The following is a 26,568-nucleotide window of genomic DNA, read 5'->3' as shown; positions in this document are numbered from 1 at the left end:
CGTACCATGCCCAGAGAAAAAACAAGTTCAGGACTTTCTGAGATGATTTAGAGTTGGAACTCTTGTTATTTTAGCATAACATTTATTTTCTCTTACAGATTCCATTTGCGAAAAACATTTATGGACTCATAGCTCCGAACTTTGGAGTTGGTTTTGCAATTGGTAAGTCACACGAACCTTGTGCCTACATTTAAAACCGCTTTTCCACTGGGAAGGGTTCTTCTTCCTCTGGTAGACTGTAGTTCCTCAACCTAAATTTCTAGAATCTTGGAAGGAGGCTGCAGGCAGCTTAGCTAAATTACAGCCTGTCGATTCTCTGTGTAAAGGCATCTGCTTCTATGTACTAGTCATTTATTTCCTGAAAAACAATATTTTTTAAAAGCTGATATTTACAGAAGGAAACTGATGCTCCACTGCTGGGGCTGGGCAAACAAGTGAATCTCTCGCACAGAGCTCCTCCCTATGAGCAGGTCTTCTCATGAGGCTGGGGGCAAAGACTTCACATATATATTTTGAAGAGGTTTTAGTACAGACAAAGCAGACTAATGTGTTGATGACCACCTGTGCTGCAGGAATTTCCATAGGCAAGGAGATGGGGCTTTTGAATGTTAAGAACGATAATATGTTAGGAAAAACCTTGTCACTATTTTGAGTGAATGGTATACTTTTATCTCTTATGTAATATACCAATTGATCATGATAAAAGTAAGTGCTCAGTCCACCCCTGTAGAAGCAGGAACGTAACCTTTGAGTGATACAGTGGCACAGCACAGCTTTCACCAAGGACAGATGGTAGAAGGCTGCCGAGGCTGGGGTAGAACCCAGTATGGTACTCCAGGTCCTTCTGACTCTTTGCCTGTCCTCTGCCTTGCCTCCCCTTGTCCTCCACTGTCTGGATGGCCCATCTTTTTGGGGAGGGTGCCCAGTCCTCTGGCAGCTCCCCCTGCCATTCTGCAGGCCTGGCAGAATGGGCCCCTGGCCTGCGTCTTTTGGTGCTTTCCTGCTTTGCTGCTTTCTGGTTCACTTGTCCCTCGCCACTAAGCACACCTGCGTGCCTGACCCACCTCTGGCTCCCGGTCACACCTGGGCCACACGCTTAGACTATGGGTGTTTCTAAGGTGGAGAATAATGGGGGGACCAGAACGCCCCAGAAGTCCAAGGAGTCTGAGAGATCATCTGGCACTGATCAGAAGTTATGTGTGTATGTGTGTTTATGTGGGGGTGTATGTGTGTGTGTATATATGTGTGTCTGTGTCTGTGTTGTATGAGTGTGTATGTGTGTGTTGTGTGTGTATGAGTGTGTAAACTGAAAGAAGTTAGCTAAAACACACACACATACACATTCATACACACACACACAACACACACACACACACTGACACAGTCATACACATACACATACACCCCCACATAAACATACACATAAATATACATGCACACATATGCATACATACACACACACAGATACACATACACCCACCCACATACACATACACGCACACCGACACACATACATACACATACACACAGACACACAGACACAAATACAAGTGCATACACACACACACATACACATACATACACAGATACATATATACACATAAACACATACACATAGACATGCAAACATACATACACACATACATATACACACATACATAGATACACATAAATACACACACACACATATATATACAGACATATACCCCAGCCACAACCACGACCAGCATTAGAATCTCATCTCTTGAATAGTGGGGAGCAGGTAGAGTAAAGAGGGTGTGTGTTCAGAGTTCCTGGCTCAGACTCCCCGGGCTCAGTGAGTGTGGTCAAACCTCCCTTGTCTGAATATTGGTTTCCTCATCTGTAAAATGGGGATGCTCATGATTGGCTGCTGTGAGCCAGTGTCTGTGAACACACTGGCAGGGACTCAGAGGTTGGTGCCCTCCCCTCCACATAAACTGAAAGAAGTTAGCTAAAACACACACATACATACACACACATCCACATCCACATGTGTCAGTGGCAGGCAGATGAGGAAAATGTCTGTCATTGAAATGGTGCTAGCCGGGCGCGGTGGCTCAAGCCTGTAATCCCAGCACTTTGGGAGGCTGAGACGGGCGGATCACGAGGTCAGGAGATCAAGACCATCCTGGCTAACACGGTGAAACCCCGTCTCTACTAAAAATACAAAAAACTAGCCGGGCGAGGTGGCGGGCACCTGTAGTCCCAGCTACTCTGGAGGCTGAGGCAGGAGAATGGCGTAAACCTGGGAGGCGGAGCTTGCAGTGAGCGGAGATCCGGCCACTGCACGCCAGCCCGGCGACAGAGCAAGACTCTGTCTCAAAAAAAAAAAAAAAAAAAAAAAAAAAAGAAATGGTGCTTGCTGCTTCCTAATATGTACAAGTGCTGGGGATATGGGTGAACAAAACCAACAGAAGAGTTGGGCATTTAGCAAAGAATTGAAGAATGAATGACAATTGAGATGACGCTGTGAGAGAACATCTGTATGCGAGGGGAACCTGACCTCCTCTGGGGGGTCAGAAAGGCTTCCTTCGTTCTTTCTACTCAAAGATTAGTATCACCCCAAGACTTGCAGGTGGCGATGACAGAAGGGGAAGAGCTGGCAGGGTCGTGAGTTTAAGGCACAGTCCCTGATATTCAGCCCATTTTGGGTTTACATCTGTTTGCCATACACTGTGTTCCCTGACTGTCCTCAGGAATGGTGGATTCGTCAATGATGCCCATCATGGGCTACCTCGTCGACCTGCGGCACGTGTCCGTCTATGGGAGCGTGTATGCCATTGCAGATGTGGCATTTTGTATGGGGTATGCTATAGGTAAGGACACTGACTTTTCATAACAGCCTTTTCCCTCAATATACAACGGATAATGTCTACTAAAATTATTTAAATCTTTGCATCTTTCAGTCTACAAGACATTTGGAAAGAACTTTATCTAATTCTCTGTTTCCTGAAAGGTCCTTCTGCTGGTGGTGCTATTGCAAAGGCAATTGGATTTCCATGGCTCATGACAATTATTGGGATAATTGATATTCTTTTTGCCCCTCTCTGCTTTTTTCTTCGAAGTCCACCTGCCAAAGAAGAAAAAATGGTAAGAAAAATTTAGGATGCAGTGAGCATTTCTTGGTAATTTTACCATGGCCTTCCTGATAGCTTCCTCGTGGTTTCATTCTAAAGCCTCCAAACAAAAATGGTGAGAATTCCTTTTTAGTTTGTACCACATAGAGCAGTTACTTCTTTTATTTTTATTTTTATTTTTATTTTTATTTTTTTTTTTTTTGAGACGGAGTCTCGCTCTGCCGCCCAGGCTGGAGTGCAGTGGCCGGATCTCAGCTCACGGCAAGCTCCACCTCCCGGGTTCCCGCCATTCTCCTGCCTCAGCCTCCCGAGTAGCTGGGACTACAGGCGCCCGCCACCTCGCCCGGCTAGTTTTTTTGTATTTTTTATAGTAGAGACGGGGTTTCACCGTGTTCGCCAGGATGGTCTCGATCTCCTGACCTCGTGATCCGCCCGTCTCGGCCTCCCAAAGTGCTGGGATTACAGGCGTGAGCCACCGTGCCCGGCCTTATTTTTTTATTACTGTGAGAGTTATTTCTTTCAAGCTTATGTTTATAAACTGGGAGAATGAAATTATTTTTATACATAGATGAGCATCAGTGTTGCTCTTTTGTTGACCAAGCATAAACCTAGAATCATTCAATTTGATTTTCTATGGTTCTTGAACATCTTGGACACAATCTTTCTGCCTCCTGTACTCATGCCCAGGGTTAGCCATTTGTGGTGCTGTTGCTTTTCTCATAACCCTTACAGCATTCAGTAATAGTTGCTGTCTTGTTTTTACTGTATGTAGGATTTTGGAGATGATTTTATGGTTTTTATGGAAAAATCATTGTGTGTGCACTTTGGAGTATATGTGAACACATAGAACCATTTAATTTATAACTTTATGACCAAAATTACAACCATAGGCAAGATGTAGAGGATAAAGCATCCCTCTTTTGAAAAAGTTCAAATTAATTGATTCAAAATTTGAATTTTGAAATGCATGAGTCATTTTAACCTTTCTAAGGTATTTACCTTACCCAGCAAGTAGAAGCTCAGTGTTTCTGATCATCTTTCTTATCTGGCGTTGCCAGTTTTTAAAAGAGCAAATGCTGATCGGTACTTGTCCAGGGGAAAGGAGAGTGTCTTGGATTAAGGATGAATGAGGTGAACAAGAGGACATGCATTTTTGTGTTTGTGAATAGATGTGAGGTTTGTTTGTAATGTTCTCCTGGAAGTGCATCAGAAGGTCTTTCTGACAGTGGAACTGAATGCATCTTAATGCTTTGGCATTTCCTGAACTGCCCTTTGATGGTTTTCCCCAAAAGGAGATTTAAAGACAAACCTTAAAATAAGGTTATGTGCAGCCTGTGTTTGTCTTGGGTGTTTTTTTACATTCATTAATTCATTCCACATATTTTAAAATATATCAAGCACTGGGCACTGGCCTTGTGCCCTTTATTTTAAATAGGATTTAACTAGACACTTTTGAGTAATGCATGGCCCATCTGACTCATGGAAACGGTATGGAAGGTGCTGTGGAAATAACTCAGAAGCTATCCCCTTGTCCTTCCTTCTGCTTCCTTAGATGCTTCCCCAGCTCTGAAAACCACATCACTTTCTCAGACCTGTCTTAGAAGACACCTGCTTTCCAGCTTGGGTGTGTAAATTCCAGATGCATCTTTGCTTGGCTGACCCTAGCACAATACCTTGCTCAAATGGAGTCAGAAAATTCTCAGCACAACTGCAAACTGCCATTCTGTTGCCACGATAACAGTTTAAGGCTGAATGGAGGTTACTTTCAATGTTTTTGACCAAAAAAAAGTAGATATGTGTGTATACGTGTGTGCGCGTGTATAAAATCACTTACAAATCCTCCTGTAGCCCAGGAGACTGAAGACTCTTGGGAGATAGTTAGGGCTAGCATGGACCTGGGAGCCAGACTGGCCCCACTATGTAGAGGCTTAAGAGTCTCGGTTTCCTCCTCTGTTGCATGGAGAAATGATAACGTCTACCTTATAGGATTGTGAGGATTAAATGGAAGAATCCCAACAAAGTGATTGGCCCTGTGGCTCAAAAAGTGTGTTCCTATTTCCAGTATCACCCAACTCTTTCCTGCTTATCTAACTCTCTGGCTTCCCCTGTCAGTCCAGCAATACCTGAATTTTCTCCCTTTTTCCTCCTCTGTGATGTGAGAGTTTCCTTTTGCTATACAGACCCCAAAACAGATGAATGGGCTCCTCTTGCCAAGCCGGCCAACATCAATGGCTGTTGTGATGTCCGTTTGCGAACGGCAGCCTGATGGCTTATCTGTGGCCTTGGGAAGTGAATGAGGTCAGAGGACGAGCAGGGAAGGTGCTTGCCCAGCCAACCACCACTGTGTTCCGCAGAAGGACTAGCAGAAGGCGGGCCTCAATACCCCTCCTCTTTCCCAATTTAAACGAATACTTTAGTTCATTTTTTAAAAAAATGCTGAAGGAAGTGGAAGAGACGGTCCTGAAAGGCAAGACGGTAAGAATTATAGGTTTCCAGAAAGCCACTTTCACTGCAAGATGTTACAATCCTTAATAAGCACCTAGCAAGAGAAATCATTAAAAACTTGAGAAGGCGTGCATCTTGCTGCCCATCAACGATGCCCATAATTGAAGGCATCACGTCGGATGCCATTCGACTGGCCTAATGGTGACATTTGAGAGTGGTGACTAGCAGCTGCTGCCTACTCATTGTGTAAGCAGAGCAGGAAGCCAGTGGTGGTGGCCGACAGCACCTAATGATAAGGTGGCATGCAGGCAGGACAGCAGTGTGTGAGGGAGGAGGAAGAATCAATGACCATGCAGTTGAGAAACCTCAGAGCAGACAAGTGCTGGCATTCAGGATGAGCAGTTGCCAAATGCTGGGGGATGTGAGGGCCAGAAGGCATATGACCCTTAGCAAATCATTCTTCCATTAGACAGCATCCTTATAACAAGGTGTTTGGACTTAAGCTGTTTTATATTGTAAGATATAATGCTGTTTTAATGGATCACCAGGGATAGAATCATGAACTAGTTTATGAGCATGTGAGTTTGTCTTCCATGTGGTTTACTGGATTTCCATTTTTTATAATCAGCATTATCAGTATAGGTGGAGAAAAAGACCTGTTATTCAAGTCCCTCTGCATACAGGAAATATCAACATTACCATTTGAGGAAAATTGTGTTATAAGACAGTTACATGGTAGCGTTTCACTCTCAAAGTTCCCAGTTGAGAAGAGCTGTGTTGTGGATTTTTTTTTCCAGGTTGAAGAATTATTATTATTATTATTATTTTTTGAGACGGAGTCTCGCTCTGTTGCCCAGGCTGGAGTGCAGTGGCCGGATCTCAGCTCACTGCAAGCTCCGCCTCCCGGGTTCACGCCATTCTCCTGCCTCAGCCTCCCGAGTAGCTGGGACTACAGGCGCCCGCCACCTCGCCCGGCTAGTATTTTGTATTTTTTAGTAGAGACGGGGTTTCACCGTGTTAGCCAGGATGGTCTCAATCTCCTGACCTCGTGATCCGCCCGTCTCGGCCTCCCAAAGTGCTGGGATTACAGGCTTGAGCCACCGCGCCCGGCCTGAAGAATTATTTTTAAAGACAAGGCATGCTTCTTAATTTTACTCTTGAAGTTTCTAATTGTTGCCAAGACAAGAAATTAGGTGGTTTGAGGATTGCAGCTTTCTTTTCCTGGATGGCTCTGATAGTTGTTCCATAAAGCCCTTCCAGCAACAGCTCTGTTTTCTGGATGCCATGGGTGGGGCAAGGATGGGGTGGCTGGAGGCTGCTGAGATAGACCGCATTCTGCATATTGTAAGTTGTTTATAGAATTTGCCCCTTTGCAGGCATTTAAATAGTGGGTGCAAAACCATCATTGCTTTTCTAGTTATGTTAAAGAGAATAAAACTTGCCTACTCAGAAGGCCCGGTACCTATCAAAATCTCGAAGACTGGCACTCTTATCTTTTAATGCTTTTATGGGTTCACTACCCCAGCTTTGTATTTGTATTACTTTTACTTTTCATTTGGTCCACCATGTTTATTTGTTTGTTTTTACCACTTAGGAGATCCTAACTCATGAAACGGGCATTTGGAGGGGCTGGGGCTCACCTCTCAGTAAGTGGGCTTTGCTCTGAATTCAAATGCCAATCCCCTCCTATTGATTTTCTCTTCGGTTGCGAGTGGAACACACCTTCCTCACCACAGCAGTGCGTGGAGAGCAGGTTTAATTTACCTGCCTGCATCGCGGCCACCCTGCTTGTTCCCCGGGCACCTGACTGACCCACTTGACGCTGTTCATGCCTTTCTTCATGGCACTTTGGAAACATTACATGCCACCTGGCTTATTTAATTGTGTATACCTTTTTTGTTTTAAAGTACAATTATTGCACAATAAATCTTTCAAGAGAGGTTTGGAAGCCAGCGAGCTAGGTTTTAAAGGCTACAGAACATTTAAAGGAAGAAAACTTTGCCTGAAACAGGCTGTTAATAAATATGTTTTGGGTGAATTGACAAACGCTGGTCAGTTAAGTGTGCATGATGCCAAATAATCAGTCTGACTGAACTGCTTTTCCTGCAGTGCAGTTTTTTTGTTGCGTTCATATCATGTGCCCAGTCCTAGGTTCCGGGGTCCTTAAAATGACATATTCATACATTCTGGTCTAATGTGGATGAGCCAAGAGATGGAAGGCAATTAGGAATAAGGCAGTGATGACCGTTCTTTATAAGGTGACCTGCCTGCCTGAGGGCCATGCAAGGATCGAGGCCCCATGCCCTGCATTCCAGTTGGGTGTCCCAACTGGTATCTCACGGTGCTTCCTCAGCAGACGTCTGTGGTGGCCAGGGTGGCTTACTTAGTGTCCTGCTTGGTAAATAACTCACGTTTTACTCATTGCCACCTCCCTTGCTGTCCAAATCTTTTCCATCTTTCAAAGTTTACCTCAACTCCCGCCTCTACAGGGTAGCTTTCCCTGGGCACTGAACCAGAAGTGAGCACTCCACCCGGGACCCTGGAGTCCCTGTTCTTGTCCGTGCAGGGAGGTAACTAAGATGCTGGGATAGGACCTTAAGGGCATGCAACACCTAATAGGTGTCCCGTCAGCTGTTGTCAGCCAGATGACAGTGCTATAGTCTTAGATAATGCCATGTAACTAGGGCAGTGTTTCTCAAAGTTTCTTGACACCATTGTCACGTGAGGACCATTGTCAAATTTCATGTTTTAACCTGCTCTATCTCTCCACCCCTACATTTCCTCGAGAATCATTAATCTTGGGGAGATGAGACATCTATTGTTAGGGGGGTTAAACCTTTGTGTTACGTGGGGAGAACGGTCCTGGTGTACCAAGTCTAGTGCCGCCATTATTTTAAAAATTGAGCTCTTTATTGAATACAAGTATCAATTCACTTGGCAAGCAGCATAAAAAGAAACAGTTAAGTTAGAAGCTGACAGGTTGAGCTGGCAGCCTAACTTAGAGGGTCAAGGAAGTCCTTATCTTCACATGTTACACAGATCACTGGAGAATGTCTTGGGAAATGATAAATGGGTTAAGCACTGAGTGGAGTCTTATCTGGGGACAAGAGCTGGGAGTAATAGCTAACAGACAAGATGGGTTGCAGTAGGCCAACATCAGATACATTTTTATCTATTTAGATTTGCCAACTGCAAAAAGAAAATATTGGGGGAGTAGTTCACATGGAGAAAAACTTGCACATGATGACCCCTTGCCGTCCTCTGTGTTCGTCTACTTACCATGGAGTGCTGCAAGCGGCTCCTGTCTGCTCCATCCTAGCTGTACACCGCTCAGTCAAATTCTTTAACTGCTCCATGCCTGTTTTCTCACCTCCCACAGAGGGTTATTGTGATGTATTTTCTCTAAAATGCTTAGCATGCTCTTGGCATGATAAATGCCAGCTGTGTTATCAAATATAAGCAAATACTTATTTGACAATCTGGTTTGAAAGCAGAGCAGCACGTTTTTGTCACAGTTTTTAAATTTTCAGTAACAATAAAGGAGGGCATGCGAGTTTCATGCTCATCAGAAGAGGATTTTGAAAAAATCATATATTTAAGCTAGAGGACAGCTAGGATTGGGGAGGAAATCACATGTGTGAAAAAATAATAGCTCTAGCATGTTTTGCCTGAGAAAAAACCTAACGGGCCATGATAATATGGTCTTAAAAGACTGGGGGCCAGGCATGGTCACTTGCACCTGTAATCCTACCACTTTGGGAAGTTGAGGCAGGAAGATCACTTGAGCCCAGGAGTTTGAGCAACCTGGGCAATATAGTGAGATCTCATCCCTACCAAAAAAAAAAAAAAAAAAAATTGAAAATTAGCCAGGCTTGGTGGCATATGCGTGTAGTCACAGCTACTCAGGAGTCTGAGGTGGAAAGATGGCTTGAGCCCGGGAAGCAGCAGTGAGCTGAGATTGCACCAGTGCAATATGGCATGAGTGAGACTCTGTCTCAAAACAACAACAAAAGATTGTAAGGGCAGCCTGTGAAGATACCAGAACTGGCTGGGTGCAGTGGCTCATGTCTGTAGTCCCAGCACTTTGGGAGGCTGAAGAGGGGGGATCACTTGAAGTCAGGAGTTTAAGACCAGCCTGGCCAACATGGTGAAACCCTGTCTCTACTAGAAATACAAAAAAAGTAGCTGGGTGTGATGGTGCACACCTGTAGTATCAGCTACTTGGGAGGCTGAGGTGAGAGGATTGCTTCAACCCAGGAGGTAGAGGTTGCAGTGAGCCAAGATCAGAATACCACGATCCAGCCTGGCTGATGAAGCAAGACTTCGTTTCAAACAAACAAACAAACAAACAAAAAAAAAAAAAAAAAAGATATCAGAACCAGATTCATGAATGCAAACAATGGAAACGGGTTGTAGTCCAGACTTAGGTACATTTCTTACATGTGAGGGCTTCTTTCATTAAGGAGAGAGCACATCTTTTCAAGGTGTGTTGCCACAATGATGTCTGTAAACAGAAGTTGGACTGGGTGACCTCCAGGATCCCCATGCCCCAATTCCAAGATTCTAAGTATAACAAACCTAACCTGCCTATCCCTTGCTTCATAGAGTATAAGTTCCCACAGTGGACTTATGGCCCCTGACAGGTATAATGAAAATACTGCAGCGACCACTTCTGCTGTCTCCAATTGCCTGGAATTTTTAGAGTGTAGAACTACAGGTCTTTTAGGTCAGGCGTCTGGCGATTGCTCCAAATGACTGGTTAATAGCAAATAATACTACATAGCTTTCAAACTAATAGTCCTTAAAAACAGTAGGTTAAAACCATCTTACCTTTATGAAACAAGAAGTTAATATACTTGCACTTTGCTCTCTTTTAGGCTATTCTCATGGATCACAACTGCCCTATTAAAACAAAAATGTACACTCAGAATAATATCCAGTCCTATCCAATAGGTGATGATGAAGAATCTGAAAGTGACTGAGACCCTCAAAAATCGTCCAAGTGTTTAATTGTATAAAACAGTGTTTCCAGTGACACGACTCATCCAGAACTGTCTTAGTCATACCATCCATCCCTGGTGAAAGAGTAAAACCAAAGGTTATTATTTCTTTTCCATGGTTATGGTCGATTGCCAACAGCCTTATAAAGAAAAAGAAGCTTTTCTAGGGGTTTGTATAAATAGTGTTGAAACTTTATTTTATGTATTTGATTTTATTAAATATCATACAATATATTTTGATGAAATAGGTATTGTGTAAATCTATAAATATTTGAATCCAAACCAAATATAATTTTTTAACTTACATTAGCAAACATTTGGGCAAAAATCATATTGGTAATGAGTGTTTAAAATTAAAGCACACATTATCTCTGAGACTCTTCCAACAAAGAGCAACTAGAATGAAGTCTGAAAAACAATCAAGTAAGACAGCAAGTTATATAGTGACACCGAATGAGTGTTAACTTGTAGTTACTATCAATATATTTATGAGTTAAAGAGCTAGTTCTCTCAAGTGTAGAGGACAAGAACTTGTGTCAGTTATCTTTTGAATCCATAAATCTTAGCTGGCGTTAGTTTCCTATGTAATCACCTACCTAGAAGAGAGTTGTAAATTGTATGTTAACATGTTATCTGGTTGGCAGCAAACACTAAAGCCAATAAGGGAAAAATAGTAAATGTTCTGAAAGCAGAGAAAAGCAACCAAACATATTGTTATGAACTAAAAGCTTTCCCTTTAAGATGCATACTTGATTGTGTTACTGGATGAAAGAAAACTGAGGGTACATGTACCTTTCACTGTCAAGGTTGTTTAAACATGATAAGGTTAATCGCCATCTATGTCAAGTTTTAGAAAAAGAAACAAGAGGCTAAAAACAGCTGCTCTGACTTTAATATCTGACTATATCTTTGATCTGTTTGCAGATCATCCAAGTGTTTTCTAGGAATATGTTTATTTTAGGTTGTCTGAAACTATGATTTTTTAGACTCCTGAAAGTTGTTCACATTAATGTGAAGACAACTTTTAAATGAAAATGAGGAATGAAATTATGTCTTGAATCATATATTAAGAAGTAAAAATAATAGTGATCAGGCAGAAAAGAAAAATGGAACATCTAAAAATGTATGTGCTAACTATATCATCCAGTGTTCAGTGTCGTGTATTTTTCTAAGCATGACAACATTGATGTGCCTTTTCAGTGTAACAGCAAATACTGTTAGTGAACATTGTCAATTTATGTCGTTTTGTTAAGAGATACGACTGGAGTGTGCAGTGTGGAATGTCTCTAATAATAGTTATTAATCCTGCAGTTCTATAATCACAAACAAAAATTACTTAGTTTTGTTAAGCTAAGATTGTGTTTGTGTTAACTTGGACATCAAGGAGCAAAGAACTTTAGAACAAAGACTTCTCAATCTTGTGACCTTCTTATTCTCTAGGAAAGTAACACTTCCTTTGTTTCATGAAGCTTTTCTGTGGGGCTTCGATTATTTCAAGTCTGGTTTCCAAGTGCAGTGCGTTTGAAGCAAACAAACTTCCAAGTCACTTATTTGGCATTGGTCAACTTGGCCAAGTCTGCTACTTTGGAAGATGGCTCTGGAGGAAATTCTCATATGGCTAAAAAGGCAGGGTAGTTTCTTACTTCTACAGGGGTAGAGCCTTAAAAAAGAACGTGCTACAAATTGGTTCTCTTTGAGGGTTTCTGGTTCTCCCTGCCCCCAATACCGTATACTTTATTGCAATTTTATTTTTGCCTTTATGGCTCTGTGTCTTTCTGCAAGAAGGCCTGGCAAAGGTATGCCTGCTGTTGGTCCCTCAAGATAAGATAAAATATAAATAAAACCTTCAGAACTGCTTTGGGAGCAAAAGATAGGTTGTACCTGGGGAAAAAATTATAAGTCATAGAATAGAATATGACTAATATTCTTGGTTAGCAAGACTGAAAAGAGGCTTTTTAAAAAAAATGTACGTACCAGAATAACATACAGTTCTCTGAACATTTATTTTTTGAACAGAGGTGGTTTTTATGTTCGTACCCGGCAATACAGATACAAAAACCTGAATGAGGTAGCAATGAATATTCAGCTGTTTGACTGCTAAGTGCATCTGTCCATATTTTAGCAAGTTTACTTAATAAATCTTCTGAATCATGTTTTGTGCCTGTTTGTATTCCTTCATAAACCAAATGTTGTTGGAATAAAATACATAAGGTATCATTTTGACTGTGGATATTTAATTAAAAACTATTCTTCCGTGCTTGTAGGAATCAGGTAAAAGCCACTCCGGGTTTGCTTCACCATACTTTCTTGGCTTCCTATAATTTATTTTAAATTGAGATATGTAACTAGCCACATTCAATGTGGAAAAAATCCAGTAAGTTATCCTTGCATCTATAAACACTGCCGTCCTGTTGGTTGTCAACAAATAACCATACCTGATGAAAATAGCTGTAATATCTACCCATTTGACATAAACCCAGGGGAGTTCCGTAAAACCCTTGAAATCTGATACATTTTGTTTTTTTTTTTTGAGACGGAGTCTCGCTCTGTCGCCCGGGCTGGAGTGCAGTGGCCGGATCTCAGCTCACTGCAAGCTCCGCCTCCCGGGCTTAGGCCATTCTCCTGCCTCAGCCTCCGGAGTAGCTGGGACTACAGGCGCCCGCCACCTCCCCCGGCTAGATTTTTGTATTTTTTTAGTAGAGACGGGGTTTCACCGTGTTAGCCAGGATGGTCTCGATCTCCTGACCTCGTGATCCGCCCGTCTCGGCCTCCCAAAGTGCTGGGATTACAGGCTTGAGCCACCGCGCCCGGCCGAAATCTGATACATTTTGAATGGTGTGCCAATGGGTATCTTCCTGTGGTGAAAGTCCACATCTTTAATCAGATCTTAAAAGGGGATCTATGGCCCAAAAGGAATTAGGGGAACCTCTCCCTTTTTTTTTGGTAAGAAAAGCTGTTATGTCAATTTAGAAGAAGCATTTTTAAAAGTAGATATTTAAACTTTATTCACTTTTAGGGAACTTAAGATTTTATTATTTACCTTATTAGTAAGAGCCAAATATTTCCAAATTGCTTTTAAAAAATTCAGCTATATATTTAGAACTTGATAGTACCCCTCAAAATTTTTAGGTTGTGTTTTCTCCTCCCAGCATCACAAAATAGCCACTTATTTCAAGTACTTCTGATATTGAATGTAAGGCTTGATATGAAGAAATACAGCCTATTATGATTGCTAATAATGCTAAAATGTTGCTCAGTTTGTCTAAATCATTCATTCAGCTAACACTAACGTAGAAAATTAAAGTCTAATTACTAATACATAACCAAAGAAAACCCATAAACTTGATAATCCATAAGGAAACAATAGTAAAAAAATGTTTTGGGGCAGTCTGCAAAACAGCAATTTTGTTTAGGAAAAGTGGACTTTGTTATGCTTTTCTGCATGTCCAAATTATACCAGAAGATAATTCCATAGAGATGTAGCAATCACCTTTTTTGAAGATGTCATTAAATGAAGATATTCTTGTTTTCTGTGGTAGTCTTTATTATTATTTTTTAGCTATTGATACATAGCATGGCAGCAAGATTACATCAGTAATGTAATATAATACAGCTTTTTCATTGAAGCTTTATACCTTACTCTAGGCTATTTGGAGTGTTCCCCCGCTTGCACTAAAGTACAACTATGATGTCTCTACTGCCTCTCCCAGTGAAATATAAAAATATTGCACTACATTACAGATATAGTTTACAAATGTCATTAGCAGCATTACTGAGCTTTCTATAATTGTGGTCTACATAGTTAAATACTTTTAAAACATGAGTAGATTCTTATAAAACCAAAGTTCTGCATTATTTCAACAGCTCTTTCAAATGCATCAGTTTCAGCAACATTCTTGGGTATCATGAAAACTTCCATGGTTTAATCAGTAAACACCAGCCACTTACAAGTAGTCCACCTTCCAGGTTATCAATGGTAAGTTATTTTTTATAAAATCAGTTGTGGTTACACACTGAGCAGACTGCTTCAAGTGTAACTTATAGAACAATACTTTAGCTTTCAGGGAATCTGGTGTGTAAATTCTTCTATAGCACTGTTCTTTTAAAATAAGATCATGTGGCCGGGCGCAGTGGCTCACGCCTGTAATCCCAGCACTTTGGGAGGCCGAGGTGGGTGGATTACGAGGTCAGGAGATTCAGACCATCCTGGCTAACACGGTGAAACCCCGTCTCTACTAAAAATACAAAAAATTAGCCGCAACTGTAGTCCCAGCCACTCGGGAGGCTGAGGCAGGAGAACGCTGTGAACCCCGGAGGTGGAGCTTGCAGTGAGCCGAGATCATGCCACTGCACTCCAGCCTGGAGACGGCGAGACTCCATCTCAAAAAAAAAAAAAAAAAAAAAAAAATCACGCTTAAATAAGTAATGAAGTATACTGGATGTTTTTGTTATAAACTTGGCTAAGAAAGGTATTTAGTACCTGAAATTTTCACTTCTTAAAGTAACAAAAGGCATGAGACTTGGCTATTGATTTTTAAAGTGGAATAACTTTTCTACCCTCAAAAATGTCTTTCTCATTCATATAAATAATGCCTTTTACTTGTATATCTTTTTACTGTTCAAAGCACTTTTGCAGTTATGCTATTGTTTTCCTCACAACAATACTGTGAGGGAGGGAAAAGTATTATTATTCCCATTTTAGAGATGGGTAAACTGTGGGATGGAGTCCTTTTGTAACTGCCTATGCTTGCACAGTTCGTTAATGGAAGGGCTTGAACTTAAACTCTTTTATGGAGTCCTGGACTCTAGACCTGGGCCCCAATCCTTAATATTACACCATGCTTTTTCCTGCCAGCAATAAAAGCTGCTCCATCTAGTTTTAAACTCATGTCAGTTTCACTATATAGCAATCATCATAGCAGTTACCTACACAAGGGACAAACATATACTTGTCTATTTTATAGATATATAACAGACCGAAACTATTAAGGTACCCCAACAGCAGTCAAGCCTACTTGTTTTCCCTCAGTCATGTGTTACTGGGATCCATAAAATGGACCCAGTATATCTTCACTTTTCGAGAACTGGTCCCAATTCCTGTGTATGAATACTGTCTGTCTGTTTTTCTCATTCTTTTCTTAATGAATACTTACTACAGAAGTATTCAGAATGATCACCATTCCTTTATGACTGTAAGACGCCAAAGCAATAAGTATATTTTGCATGATTCCTTTCCTTCACAGAATACTCCTACATTAAAATGTTTCTAAAACAAAACCAGCCCAAACTAGTTATCAACACAGTCATTTTAAAGAGTCCTCCAAAACTTTAAATACCCTTTCACATGCTTTATTTCCTATGGGAGAACTGATAAGGAAAATTATCATAGATGTTTAAATTTTTAATCATAAAATTTAAATTTCCATTTAAAAGGAAAGCATCAATATTTTAAAAGATTATATTTCAAAATGCTATGTTACTATTTGTCAGGAATTAAGTCTTGTTATCCTCTCTACAAAATTCTTGACCAACTGCATTCTACATTTATTTCCTATTACATTGTCTTTCAGTGTAAGCTCTTCAAATTAATCACCATGTTTACCATATAGCTGCACAAAAGCTTTAGAAAAAAATTTCACAGAAGTATTGAAAGCAAGCAATATATGTAAAAAAAAAATTTTTTTTAAAACTAAATCAGCATAACAGACTAAAGCTGCAGCATCTGCTTTCATGTTATGTTTGGCAAAAATAAAACAAAAAGCACCCCCAAACCCCCAATATAACAAAAATCTCAAGCAAGTAGAGACGATAAACTTCCTAACACAAAAGAAAGATTCAAAAACCTGTTCCCTCAATGATTGCTGTTGTCAATTTGGGCATGCAGCAAATTTGTTATAACCATGATGGAAATGAAAATATTTTAAGAATCTAGACAGTATTCTATTTAACACTAATTCAAAAACCAAGAGGAAGGAAAATAACACAAGGGAACACCATACATACATAAACATGAAAAGTTAGCTTATATAATTACATAATTAGAAAAGTTAAAAATAAATTAGTAAAAATAAATTCCCAGTATAAACCCAAAAAAGCATAGCTATAAATGCAATCCAAAACAACCAATTAGTAAGCTGGTCATGTTTTTACTGGAAAACAACCTTTTTCATTTTTGTTCTTACACAGGCAAGTAACTGGAGAAGCAGACCAGAGTGCATAAGAGGATTTAAACATGGTTGTATCTGTGGTCCTTTAGATGCAACTTTACCCCGTTCATTTGAAAGTTTAAATAGACCTGTCTGCTACACAGACTCGGATGGGCCAAATAAGTCATCTGATATGCTGCTGAATGGCTGAGAGTCTATTAGTTGGCTTATTTCATTATCAAGGTCTTCTTCTGTATCATCTGTGTACTTGCTTATTTTTTTGGAGTGCTGGTCTAAAGATAGACTTTCTAAAGTTTCTATATCTTCAATGCCTGCTCTGTAGTGGATCATAAGAAGTGTTAGAGCTTGTAGCCTTTCACCTGATTTTGCTAAGGCAGCAGAAAGAAGTGATTTTTTCCTTGTGTCAGTTGTCTCTTTTTCTTCTCTAACAAGAGAATTATTGTGTTCCAACTCCTGATCAATTTCATTCTGTAGCTTATCCAACATGAACTCTAGTTTCTGGATCCTTTCCTCTGTAGGCAAGCCCCTGTACAGATCACGACCAATTTCTTTAACTGCAATGAAAACACTGTCATCCAGACCACCCTCTTTTCTCACTAACTTTATTCCTGTGCTGTTTCCCCGTTTAGAAGGACTGTTTGGACCACAGACCTCCGTGTCACTGCCTTCATTGTCTGACGTGTTGGGTGTGTGTTTTGGTGAAGGTTCTACGAGATCGGTTCCTGGTTCAGAAAGGCGAGTTTTTGAGACTTGACGCAAATTTAATAAACGAGAACTAGTATTGATAATATGCCTTGTCAAACCTGTTGTTTTATTGACTGACTTGCTAGCTTCAGCATCAACACGAGGAGGCAGGCCTAAGAGGGTTTCCTGTCCTTCCAGCCTAAGGTTTTTCAGGGTCCTGTCTATTCGCCTGTCAGTTGCTCCACAAACAGAAGTCTCAGCTAGACACTTTTCTTGACATTTTTTATGGCAAACATAAGCACAAAACATACACTGGGAAGCTGCTTTAGTCCAAACTTTTTTCTTACAGTAGTCACACCATGTTGGGTTCTGGAACTGAGTATCCTGGAAACTGTGTTTGTTTTCTGTTAAACCCATCTGTCCAACAAATTGCTCCTCTTTAGGGAGAACAGAAACTTCTTCAACCAAATGGGGTTCTTTTTCTTTCTCTACGTTAGTAACTACATGGTGGTCTGATTCTCCTTCTTTCAAATATTTGAAGTGAATAGTAATGTCACCATAGCAAAATTTGTCATTGAATCCCTTTTGCATACTCAGATTACGCAGAGCAGTTCTAGTGACTATTGCCTTAGGTGAGGGGGCTTCCAGTCTCAATTTGGAAAGGTATTCCATGTTTGATGTAGCTAGGCATCCTAAAGCCACATCTTCAAGTTTTAAACTAACATGCCCCAAACAGATGAGACCTCCCAACTTAAAAGGATCCCTGCACCACAATGCAATGTTTAGGTACCTGTGACAGGCTTCTATGTCAAACAAACAGGATGCTCTGGTTCTTGTCCATTTTCCTAGCTTATTACGATAAAGAATTTCTGATGATTCCCATGTTTGACGGTCGTCCGAACTGTCCTTAGTAGGGCAGGAAGTTTCTGAAGTGACATCTTTGGCCACTTCTTGCTTTGCTAAAAATTGCTTAGATGCAGCTGCATCATCTATGGGATCCACATTTTTTGCTTGCTTTTCAGCAGATTTATCTACAAGAGGAGGCGGCGGCACCTTCTCTGGCTTTTCAACAAGAACATCTGGTTCTGCCTGATTTGGAGCATCAGTGGAAGGCAAAGGAACTTTCACTTGTGGTCGTGGTGGCACGGGTGGTTTGAAAGTGGATCCTTGGGTGGGTTTTGACACTTGTGCTGGGTCTGTTATCTCAGAAGTTTTTAGGGATGGAGGTTTATTTCCATCTTTGGACTGAATTTTTGGTGGTAGTGGGTGACTTCCTACAGCTAATTTACGGTTTAAAACTGGTGATATAGCTCCAAGGGGTTTAACAGAAAGTGTGGTTGGAGTACGTTTGGGACTGTGACTTAATGATTGTGCCTCATCTTTGAACTCATTTTGTGCTCTGACATCACTTGCCAAGTCTTCAAATTCAGAATCCAGCTCTCTACTTTCAGTATCTACTGTCAACCCGGCAGCTTCCTCTTCGTAAGCTGATTGGCATGAGCTTGACAAAAAGTTTTCTTCCAACTGGCCAAAGTTATCTTGCAGCACTGCACCTTGATTACTCTGGCCAACAGGCCTTTCATAGTACACCAGGACTCGGTCACCAGCCTGCTTGATAAGCTTCAATACTTGCAGTGTTGATGTAATTTTCACACCTGGTTTAAGATTTTAAAAGGGAAAACATGTAAATTACTGCAATAGAAATTACCACATTTGTTAAATATATTTAATTAAATATATATAATTGCCATTACCTCTGGTTATTTAACTAATAGAAGAGTAATAGGAAAACCTCAACAATATCTTATTTGGCTTTTTGACGAATTGGTGTGCTAATTTTCAAACCCTGAATGTGCTGATATCCTGGAGATGTTTATCTTTTCAAACCAGATGATGACACAGGATCCCTAAAAGAGTGCCACGATGCTAATTCCTAATTGCTTTTTATCTCTTCGTAGGTTAGATGACATCTCTCAGTTTGAACTGAAGAAGTGAACAGAGGGAGATCTATTTAAAGGCTTCTATTAATGGCTATGTCAGACTTAGGGAAAGCTGTGATTCCACTGAAGGAAATTCTAAAATACTCCAGGGATTACAAGACATATGATGAACGATTCAAATTAAGAGACCAGTGCTTGAAAATAATGTAGCAAAATACTATACTATGAATAACATACTTTTACAGATTCTTTTTATCAACCCTATCCATCCCATTCATCTTTTTCAAAACCAGAAAGAACAAGTAAGGGATAAACTGCTTTGAAGTTAAATAAGTTGGTTACTATCTGCATCTGTAATATCTATGTTAAGTTTTGATTTTTCTAATTTTTTAATTGTTACACGTAGTTTAAAATTCGAAAGGTATAAAAAGATGTACAGTAAAAAATATTCTTTCCACTTCTATCTCCCAGACATACTGTCACTTCCCTGACCTTAGTAGCTTCTAGTGTATTCTTCTATAGATATTCTAGGTGTGTTAGCACTGAAAGGTGCTACTTGTTTCCTGTCACTCTTCCCACACTCTCTAAAATAGCACTTGCCCAAGCTATCCCTTTATGTAGAACTTAGAGAAAGAATAAGAAGGCTCTTTGTTTTCCAAAGATCTTAGGGCCATCCTAAATATATCTAAGTAATACCACCCCCTTCTCATAACTTGACTTCAGGGTTCCTCAACCTGTGTCCTCTTACATTAGCTGTCTGGGAAGATCAGGCTTTAGACTCAGTCATTACTTGGAATTTGTCCACATCAAAGATCTTTCATTTTCAATTATTCTCTGATCACAATCTCCTATTTTTCACCTCTTACAATCCTGTCTGCTTACTACTTCTAGGCAACTTCCCGGCCCAATCATTCCTCTTTTCTTCTCATAGTCCTGTTGGTCTCCTGATACCACTTGCTCTTCTATCCAACCCTATGTCTCAAGATTACAGTGATGTTCTTACCAATATTTTATTGTCTTGTCCTTGTGTTTTTTGATCCCCAGCTTTACTAGCCCCACTATTGCCCTTTCCTGCTCTTGAGCTTGCCACCTGGATCTGCATGAAGTTAGCCATCCATCTTTGGCAAGGTGTTCAGGGCTGCTTAGCATTCTTTTGATTGGTCTCTAAACAACTAAGTCTCTCAAACATCAGCTGCAAACCTTTCCTGTTTCCCTAGAGTCTACTCTCCCTATTCTCTTTTACTCTGTGAATGATATCACCTTATTTGCCAAAAATATCAATATGAAGCTACCTTTTCTCCCTACCAATCATTTTTAGTATTATCTTCAGAGGAGAAAGTATCCCTCTATTTGTATACTTACTTTGGATCCAATCCTATCTCCTTCCTGACTTTGTTCTATCAATTATCCTTATACTTTTTCTTCCTTCCTGCTTTTTCTTTAAAATTTTTCTTTTTCTTTGTTTCCACAACACTTTACACAATTGGTTCTGATCATGTCTCCTCTAGTTTCTTTTTCTCCACCTATACCACGTGCACCTTATATGCAACTGTTACCAAAGTTTGGCACTAGTTCTCTCACCCTTTTTTGCTTTCTCCCTGGTAAATTACAGCTACTCCAGTAGTTTCAAAAACTATCAACTTTTTCTTTGGTTTCCCTTCTTCACTCTAGTTCTACATTCCCAACTACTGGACTTCACCACCTGGACGTTCCTTTGGGACTAAATTTTCAGCAGAGCTAAAACCTTTCTTTGACTGTCTCTCTGTCCTCACTACTATCAATTAACTTGCCACTCCCAGTTAACTTAATCTGAATCCTAGGGATAGCTGACTCCCTAGAAACATTCAGCTGTCAACTCAAACTTGTGATTTCAGCCCATTTTCCTTCCCTGTTCAGATCCTCCTGATAACTGGCCTTCACTTTAGCAATAAACAGCCCTTTACTACAATCTCTCACTCAGACCTTCCCTACTTTAAACACCAAACATATTGCTACCAAATTTTCCTAAAGCTTTTGCCCCTTTAGCCTACAAACTTATCACATGGAAATTCAGAGCTTTCTAATATGGTGCTTCATTATTTATCTAGTGTTAAGTTCTACTATGTCCTTCTAACCACACTATGTCTCAGCAAAATTATAGTTTGACATATGCATAAATGAAAAATGAGTCCATCTAATGATCTACAGTAGGTAAAAACTTCAACTCAATCTGAACTCATTTTTTTATGACTAAAAATCTGCCCTCGTCTCATCTATTCCTCAGTCATCAGGTGTTTTGTGGAGATGGCCATTGTAACTCTCTCTCAGGAATACACCATTCAAGTCTGGATTTTTCTTTTGGAATATTTCAAACATACTCAAAAGTTGAGGAAACAGTAAAGTGAATTCCATTTTGAGTTTCAAATATAATATTCTGCCAATCTTATTTCAACTATCATCAATTATATACCCATATAAATGAATCAAGCTATATAAAAATGTTTTGAAAAATATCTGTTGACATGGGCAAAGTTTACAACATGCTGAAAGAAATAAAGACTATTACAAAAATGCAGTTTAGAAATTTTTGTTTCCTAAACAAAAACTGGGAAAAGCATATATTTATGTACAGAAAAAAACAAAAAACAAGAGACATACAAAAGCTTTTCTGTTCCCAAGGTTTAAAAAAAAAAAAAAAAAAAGAATGTGTAAAGAATGTGTATTATATCTGCCCTTCATCTTAATAAATATTATTATTATTATTATTATTTGAGATGGAGTTTCACTCTTGTTGCTCAGGCTGGAGTGCTGCAATGGTATGATCTCAGCTCACTGTAACCTCTGCCTTCCAGGTTCAAGCAGTTCTCCTGCCTCAGCCTCCTGAGTAGCTGGGATTACAGGCACCCACCACCACACCCAGCTAATTTTTGTATTTTCAGTAGAGACAGGTTTCACCATGTTGGCCAGGCTGGTCTCGAACTCCTGACCTCAGGTGATCTGCCCACCTCAGCCTCTCAAAGTGCCGGGATTACAGGCATAAGCCACCGAGCCCGGCCTATTGTTAGCATTATTAACAAATGTTAGATGTCAAGGGATGACTTTTGCTTTTTCATTCTGTATACATTTATATTGCTTAGGTTAATTAATTTATTTTTGATAATAGGTATTTACTACTTGTGTAATTGCAACACAACCCCCAAAGACCAAAAAAATTAATTCTATCCTATCAAAATATTAAATATTAATATAATGAATGATGTCTATTTTATGCCTCCCTAAGTGTTTATGCATGAGCATCATCATTTGGGAGGAGTTTGTGAGAAATGCAGAATCTTGGGCCCCACTACAGGTCTCCTGATTCAGAATGCACATTTTAACATCAGGTCTGGGTGACTGGCATACATGGGAAAGTTTGAGAAGCACTGCTTATGCCATGATCAGAGAGATTCCCATGTGAAAATATTAACTTAATTGGGCTCCCAGGTATGCAACTAAATAATTTTCATTATTTTATTGTCAAGATGGATTTGAATCAAAGGCAGAGTTTCTTTGACATGTAACCAAGGACAACTGCACCTTGATTTGGGAACTGTTCTAACTTATTTATTGTCTAAGCTGTGAAAAAAAAATCACATTGCCCTGAGAAGATCAACTGTGACCAACCATATGTTCAAGAAATCTCTCAACAAGCCTAGAATAGATGGGACAGGTACTACAAAGGTTGAAAAGGCTTGGACTTTCCCCCCACTGCTGTGCACAATGAGTCCTACTGCTTAGACATTTATATACAAACAAATAATCTGCTATCTTCGGAGAGTTTTTACTGTTAACAATCCAAGTAATAGGAAGGCATGTAAGTAACACATTTTTCCACCAGTGATTTGGGCTGAATTCTGAGCAACAACATACTAACAAATGGCTGGCCATTCAGATGACACAGGGTCACAAGACAGTTCAGATGTGCCCTCCTGGAAAAGGAATGTTAGTTCCTCTGCTGCTCATTATCTAGTGCTAAGTGATGGGGGCAGTAGTGCTAATATTACCAATTTTAGGTTCAGAGTAGCAATGGTGGTAGTCATACAGAAAGATAACCTAACTGTTTATTTGTCCTTACTTTCACATTCAAGAAAAAATAAAAAGAGTAGTAGAAGGTGGGAAGGGAAGGAATAGAGTGGTTATATAAAAGTGGCCTAAATAAAGTATTTTAAAGATTTATACATTAGGACTAAAATGGCATGCATGTTTTAAATGTATTTTGAAGGCCTCCTTCAAATGTTTATTTATAATAAAGTTTATTACTTTATTTTCATTATAAAAGTAATATATGCATATTATAGAAACAAGGAAAAAGGAAGGGAGGAAAAACCTCACACCCACTTTGCAGTTTATCTGTAAAGGTAAAGTATAATGCATATTAGCATAATTACCTCCAATGGCGATAAGTCGATCTCCCCGCTGAAGATCTGCAATTGCAGCAGGCGAGTTTGGAGCCACAGTTTCAATGATGACGTGCCCAGCATACCCATCAGTTGACTGGACAAGACGAAGTGTAAGTCCAACACTTTGTAAATTCCCTTTTATTAATTCAACCTTTGATAAAGGGGGAAAAATGAAAACGGATTCAATGGATTCCTAGTAATAGAGGAAGAAAACAGTAACAGACTGTTCTGTGCAGAGAGCACCATGGCTGGATGCTGACTTTCGTATCATGGTGACTATTATTAAAGACAAATAAAGGAGAAAATCTTTACTGTAACAATATAAATTAACTATCCTTAGACTACACATTTAAATCATATAAAAAAATTAAACACTTTATCTTCAATGTGTTTTATTATTACTCCTTGCTCCATGCTCATTGTAGAAAATTGGGAAATAGAAAGGCAAAATAAAAAGAAAACCATTCCTAATTATATAATCTAGAACTATTCTATTTATTTTCTAATATATATTTAACACAAAATTGAGACGTCTCAATAAAACTGAGACATGAATCATGAATATAATTCTGAATCTTGCTTTTTTCAAATATAATGAAAATGATCTATGCCATTCATTATATGTGCTTTGGAAAATCCACTTTTTATGCTGTATCCTTTTCTTTTTTTCTTTCTTTTTTTTGAGACAGGGTTTCACTCTGTCACCTAGGCTGGAATGCAGTGGCACAACCTTGGCTCACTGCAACCTCCGCCTCCCAGGCGCAAGCGATTCTCTCACCTCAGCCTCCCAAGCAGCTGGGACTACAGATGTGCACAACTACGCCCGGCAAATTTTTGTATTTTTTGTGTAGAGATGGGGTTTTGCCATTGTTGCCCACGCTGGTCTCAAAACTCCTGGGCTCAAGTGATCCGCCCACCTCAGCCTCCCAAAGTGCCAGGATTAAAGGCGTGAGCCACCACCCCTGGCCAGTGTATTCTTAAAGTTTCTTTTTTGGGAAGAGGCAAAGGAAAAGAGTTTACATTTATACTTTAATAAGAGTTATCGGCCGGGCGCAGTGGTTCATGCAGGTAATCCTAGCACTTGGGAAGCTGAGGTGGGCGGATCACGAGGTCAGGAGATTGAGACCATCCCGGCTAACATCAATCAGGAGATTGAAACCCTGTCTCTACTAAAAATACAAAAAATTAGCCAGGTGTGGTGGCAGTGTCTGTAGTCCCAGCTACTCGGGAGGCTGAGGCAGGAGAATGGCATGAACCCAGGAGGCGGAGGTTGGAGTGAGCCGAGATTGCACCACTGCACTCCAGCCTGGGTAACAAAGCGAGACTCCACCTCAGAAAAAAAAAAGGAGCTTTCATGTGGTGGGGATGGTGGTGCACACCTGTAATCCCAGCTACTCAGGAGGGCTCAGGTGGCAGGACCATTTGAGCCCAGTAGTTCAAGACCAACCTGGGCAACACAGTGAGACTCCATCTTTAATTAAAAAAAAGTTACATTGTTAATGAGATGTCCTGTTCTAACCCATCAAGATCATTTTGTTTTCTAAATAAACCTGCCATCCAATTTTCAGGAATGTGGATACCAGATTAACATCATCTGTGAATTAACGTCATCATCATCATACTGTTTGTCCTCATTCAAACAACTGATTTAAAAAAAAAAAACCCGGCAGCGTGCTACATCCCAGCTGATAACAAGAATTCAATTAGTGTTTATGGTGCTCAATTACAAATCAGTCTAATTGTATTATTCTGCAGTTCACATTTCTTAAGTCCTATTCTTCAAGGATATCTCATGAGGGACTTTGCCAAATACCCTAACATCCAAATATATCACTGGCTGTACTGCTTTAATATATAAATCCCACTTGGACAGAAATTCAATTTTCCTACCTAATGATACTGGCTGGTAAAGAACCCTCACTGGAAGCTGTTCTTTAATTTGGGTGTTAACAAATTTTGTAAAGTTGTCATTTTAAGGAAAATCTTAATCATACTGTGCTCAAGAAATGGGATAGGTGGTCAAATTCTGAATTACCTAAAGGTTTACAAAACACAAAGCCCCTCCAAAACACGTAATTTGTGTTTAAATCTCCCAAGACATTTGTCCAATCCCTGCCTTATGACACAGCAATTAATCACCTTACAATGTAAAGTGCTGTACACAATTAGGGCTTTTAACAAAACCCTTAAGAACATATTCTCTCAAATCCAGGAACATAAATACATTCCTAATATACAGATTGCCAAGCTGAAATTTAGAATGTAAGTTTTTCTAACTGTAGGAAGCTAATGATAGCAAATGGGTACAAAACTTAAACAGTGTAAGTCTGAGTACTGTAAAGTTTAAAAATTAACACTTGCATTTGGAATGTGTTTTTTTTGTGATTTACTCTGCTTTTAAAAGTACAATGGAGATTCAGGGGATAGGGTTAGGAAGTGAATTGAGGCTAGTGTAAGGTATTAGTGTAATTTAGTTTCTTAATTTATTTTCTATCTATAAATCATATCTTTCCCTTTGGTTTTCTTAATTCAAATGATACCTGAAGTAAACATTCCAGATGCAGGGGAAAAAAAAAAAAAAAAAAAGGTAAGGTTTTCAGTAGGAATAATTAGGGCCAATATTACATTACCTCACCTTCTCCCCAATTTTTACTGATTATTAGTAAATACTCTTAATTTCAAGTATATACAGGGAACAAAACATTAAGACACTGTTTCTTTTACTTCTTGTTTGTTAAAAGCTGGTTTTTGTTTCCTTTTAAGCCTGCACACCACTGACCTAATTTTAGATTGTAATTTCAGCATTCCCTGAAATG

General features: G+C 39.8%; 2 protein-coding genes across 3 annotated transcripts in view; one reads left to right on the top strand and one right to left on the bottom strand.

The window, feature by feature from the left end:
• SLC18A2 (solute carrier family 18 member A2) overlaps window positions 1-12,757 on the top strand; it is a 39,979-nt gene extending 27,222 nt beyond the window's left edge. The window contains exons 13-16 of the mRNA XM_033181581.1: window positions 99-162; window positions 2,718-2,837; window positions 2,978-3,111; window positions 10,421-12,757. Of these exons, the coding sequence (XP_033037472.1) occupies window positions 99-162; window positions 2,718-2,837; window positions 2,978-3,111; window positions 10,421-10,525 (423 nt within the window). The 3' untranslated portion in view covers window positions 10,526-12,757. The remainder of the gene's footprint in view (window positions 1-98; window positions 163-2,717; window positions 2,838-2,977; window positions 3,112-10,420) is intronic.
• A 1,309-nt stretch (window positions 12,758-14,066) lies between these two features.
• The window catches only part of PDZD8 (PDZ domain containing 8), a 106,409-nt gene continuing 93,907 nt past the window's right edge, over window positions 14,067-26,568 (bottom strand). For both annotated transcript variants that reach the window (XM_033181579.1, XM_033181580.1), the window contains 2 exons: window positions 23,741-23,903; window positions 14,067-19,049 (listed from right to left, as the gene is read on the bottom strand). In XM_033181579.1, coding sequence (XP_033037470.1) covers window positions 16,846-19,049; window positions 23,741-23,903 — 2,367 coding nt within the window. In that variant the 3' untranslated portion in view covers window positions 14,067-16,845. The remainder of the gene's footprint in view (window positions 19,050-23,740; window positions 23,904-26,568) is intronic.

The sequence above is a fragment of the Trachypithecus francoisi genome, unplaced genomic scaffold (assembly GCF_009764315.1).
Source record: "Trachypithecus francoisi isolate TF-2019V2 unplaced genomic scaffold, Tfra_2.0 Contig01579, whole genome shotgun sequence".
Taxonomy (NCBI): Eukaryota; Metazoa; Chordata; class Mammalia; order Primates; family Cercopithecidae; genus Trachypithecus; species Trachypithecus francoisi.
This window is presented reverse-complemented; position numbering and strand designations above follow the sequence as displayed.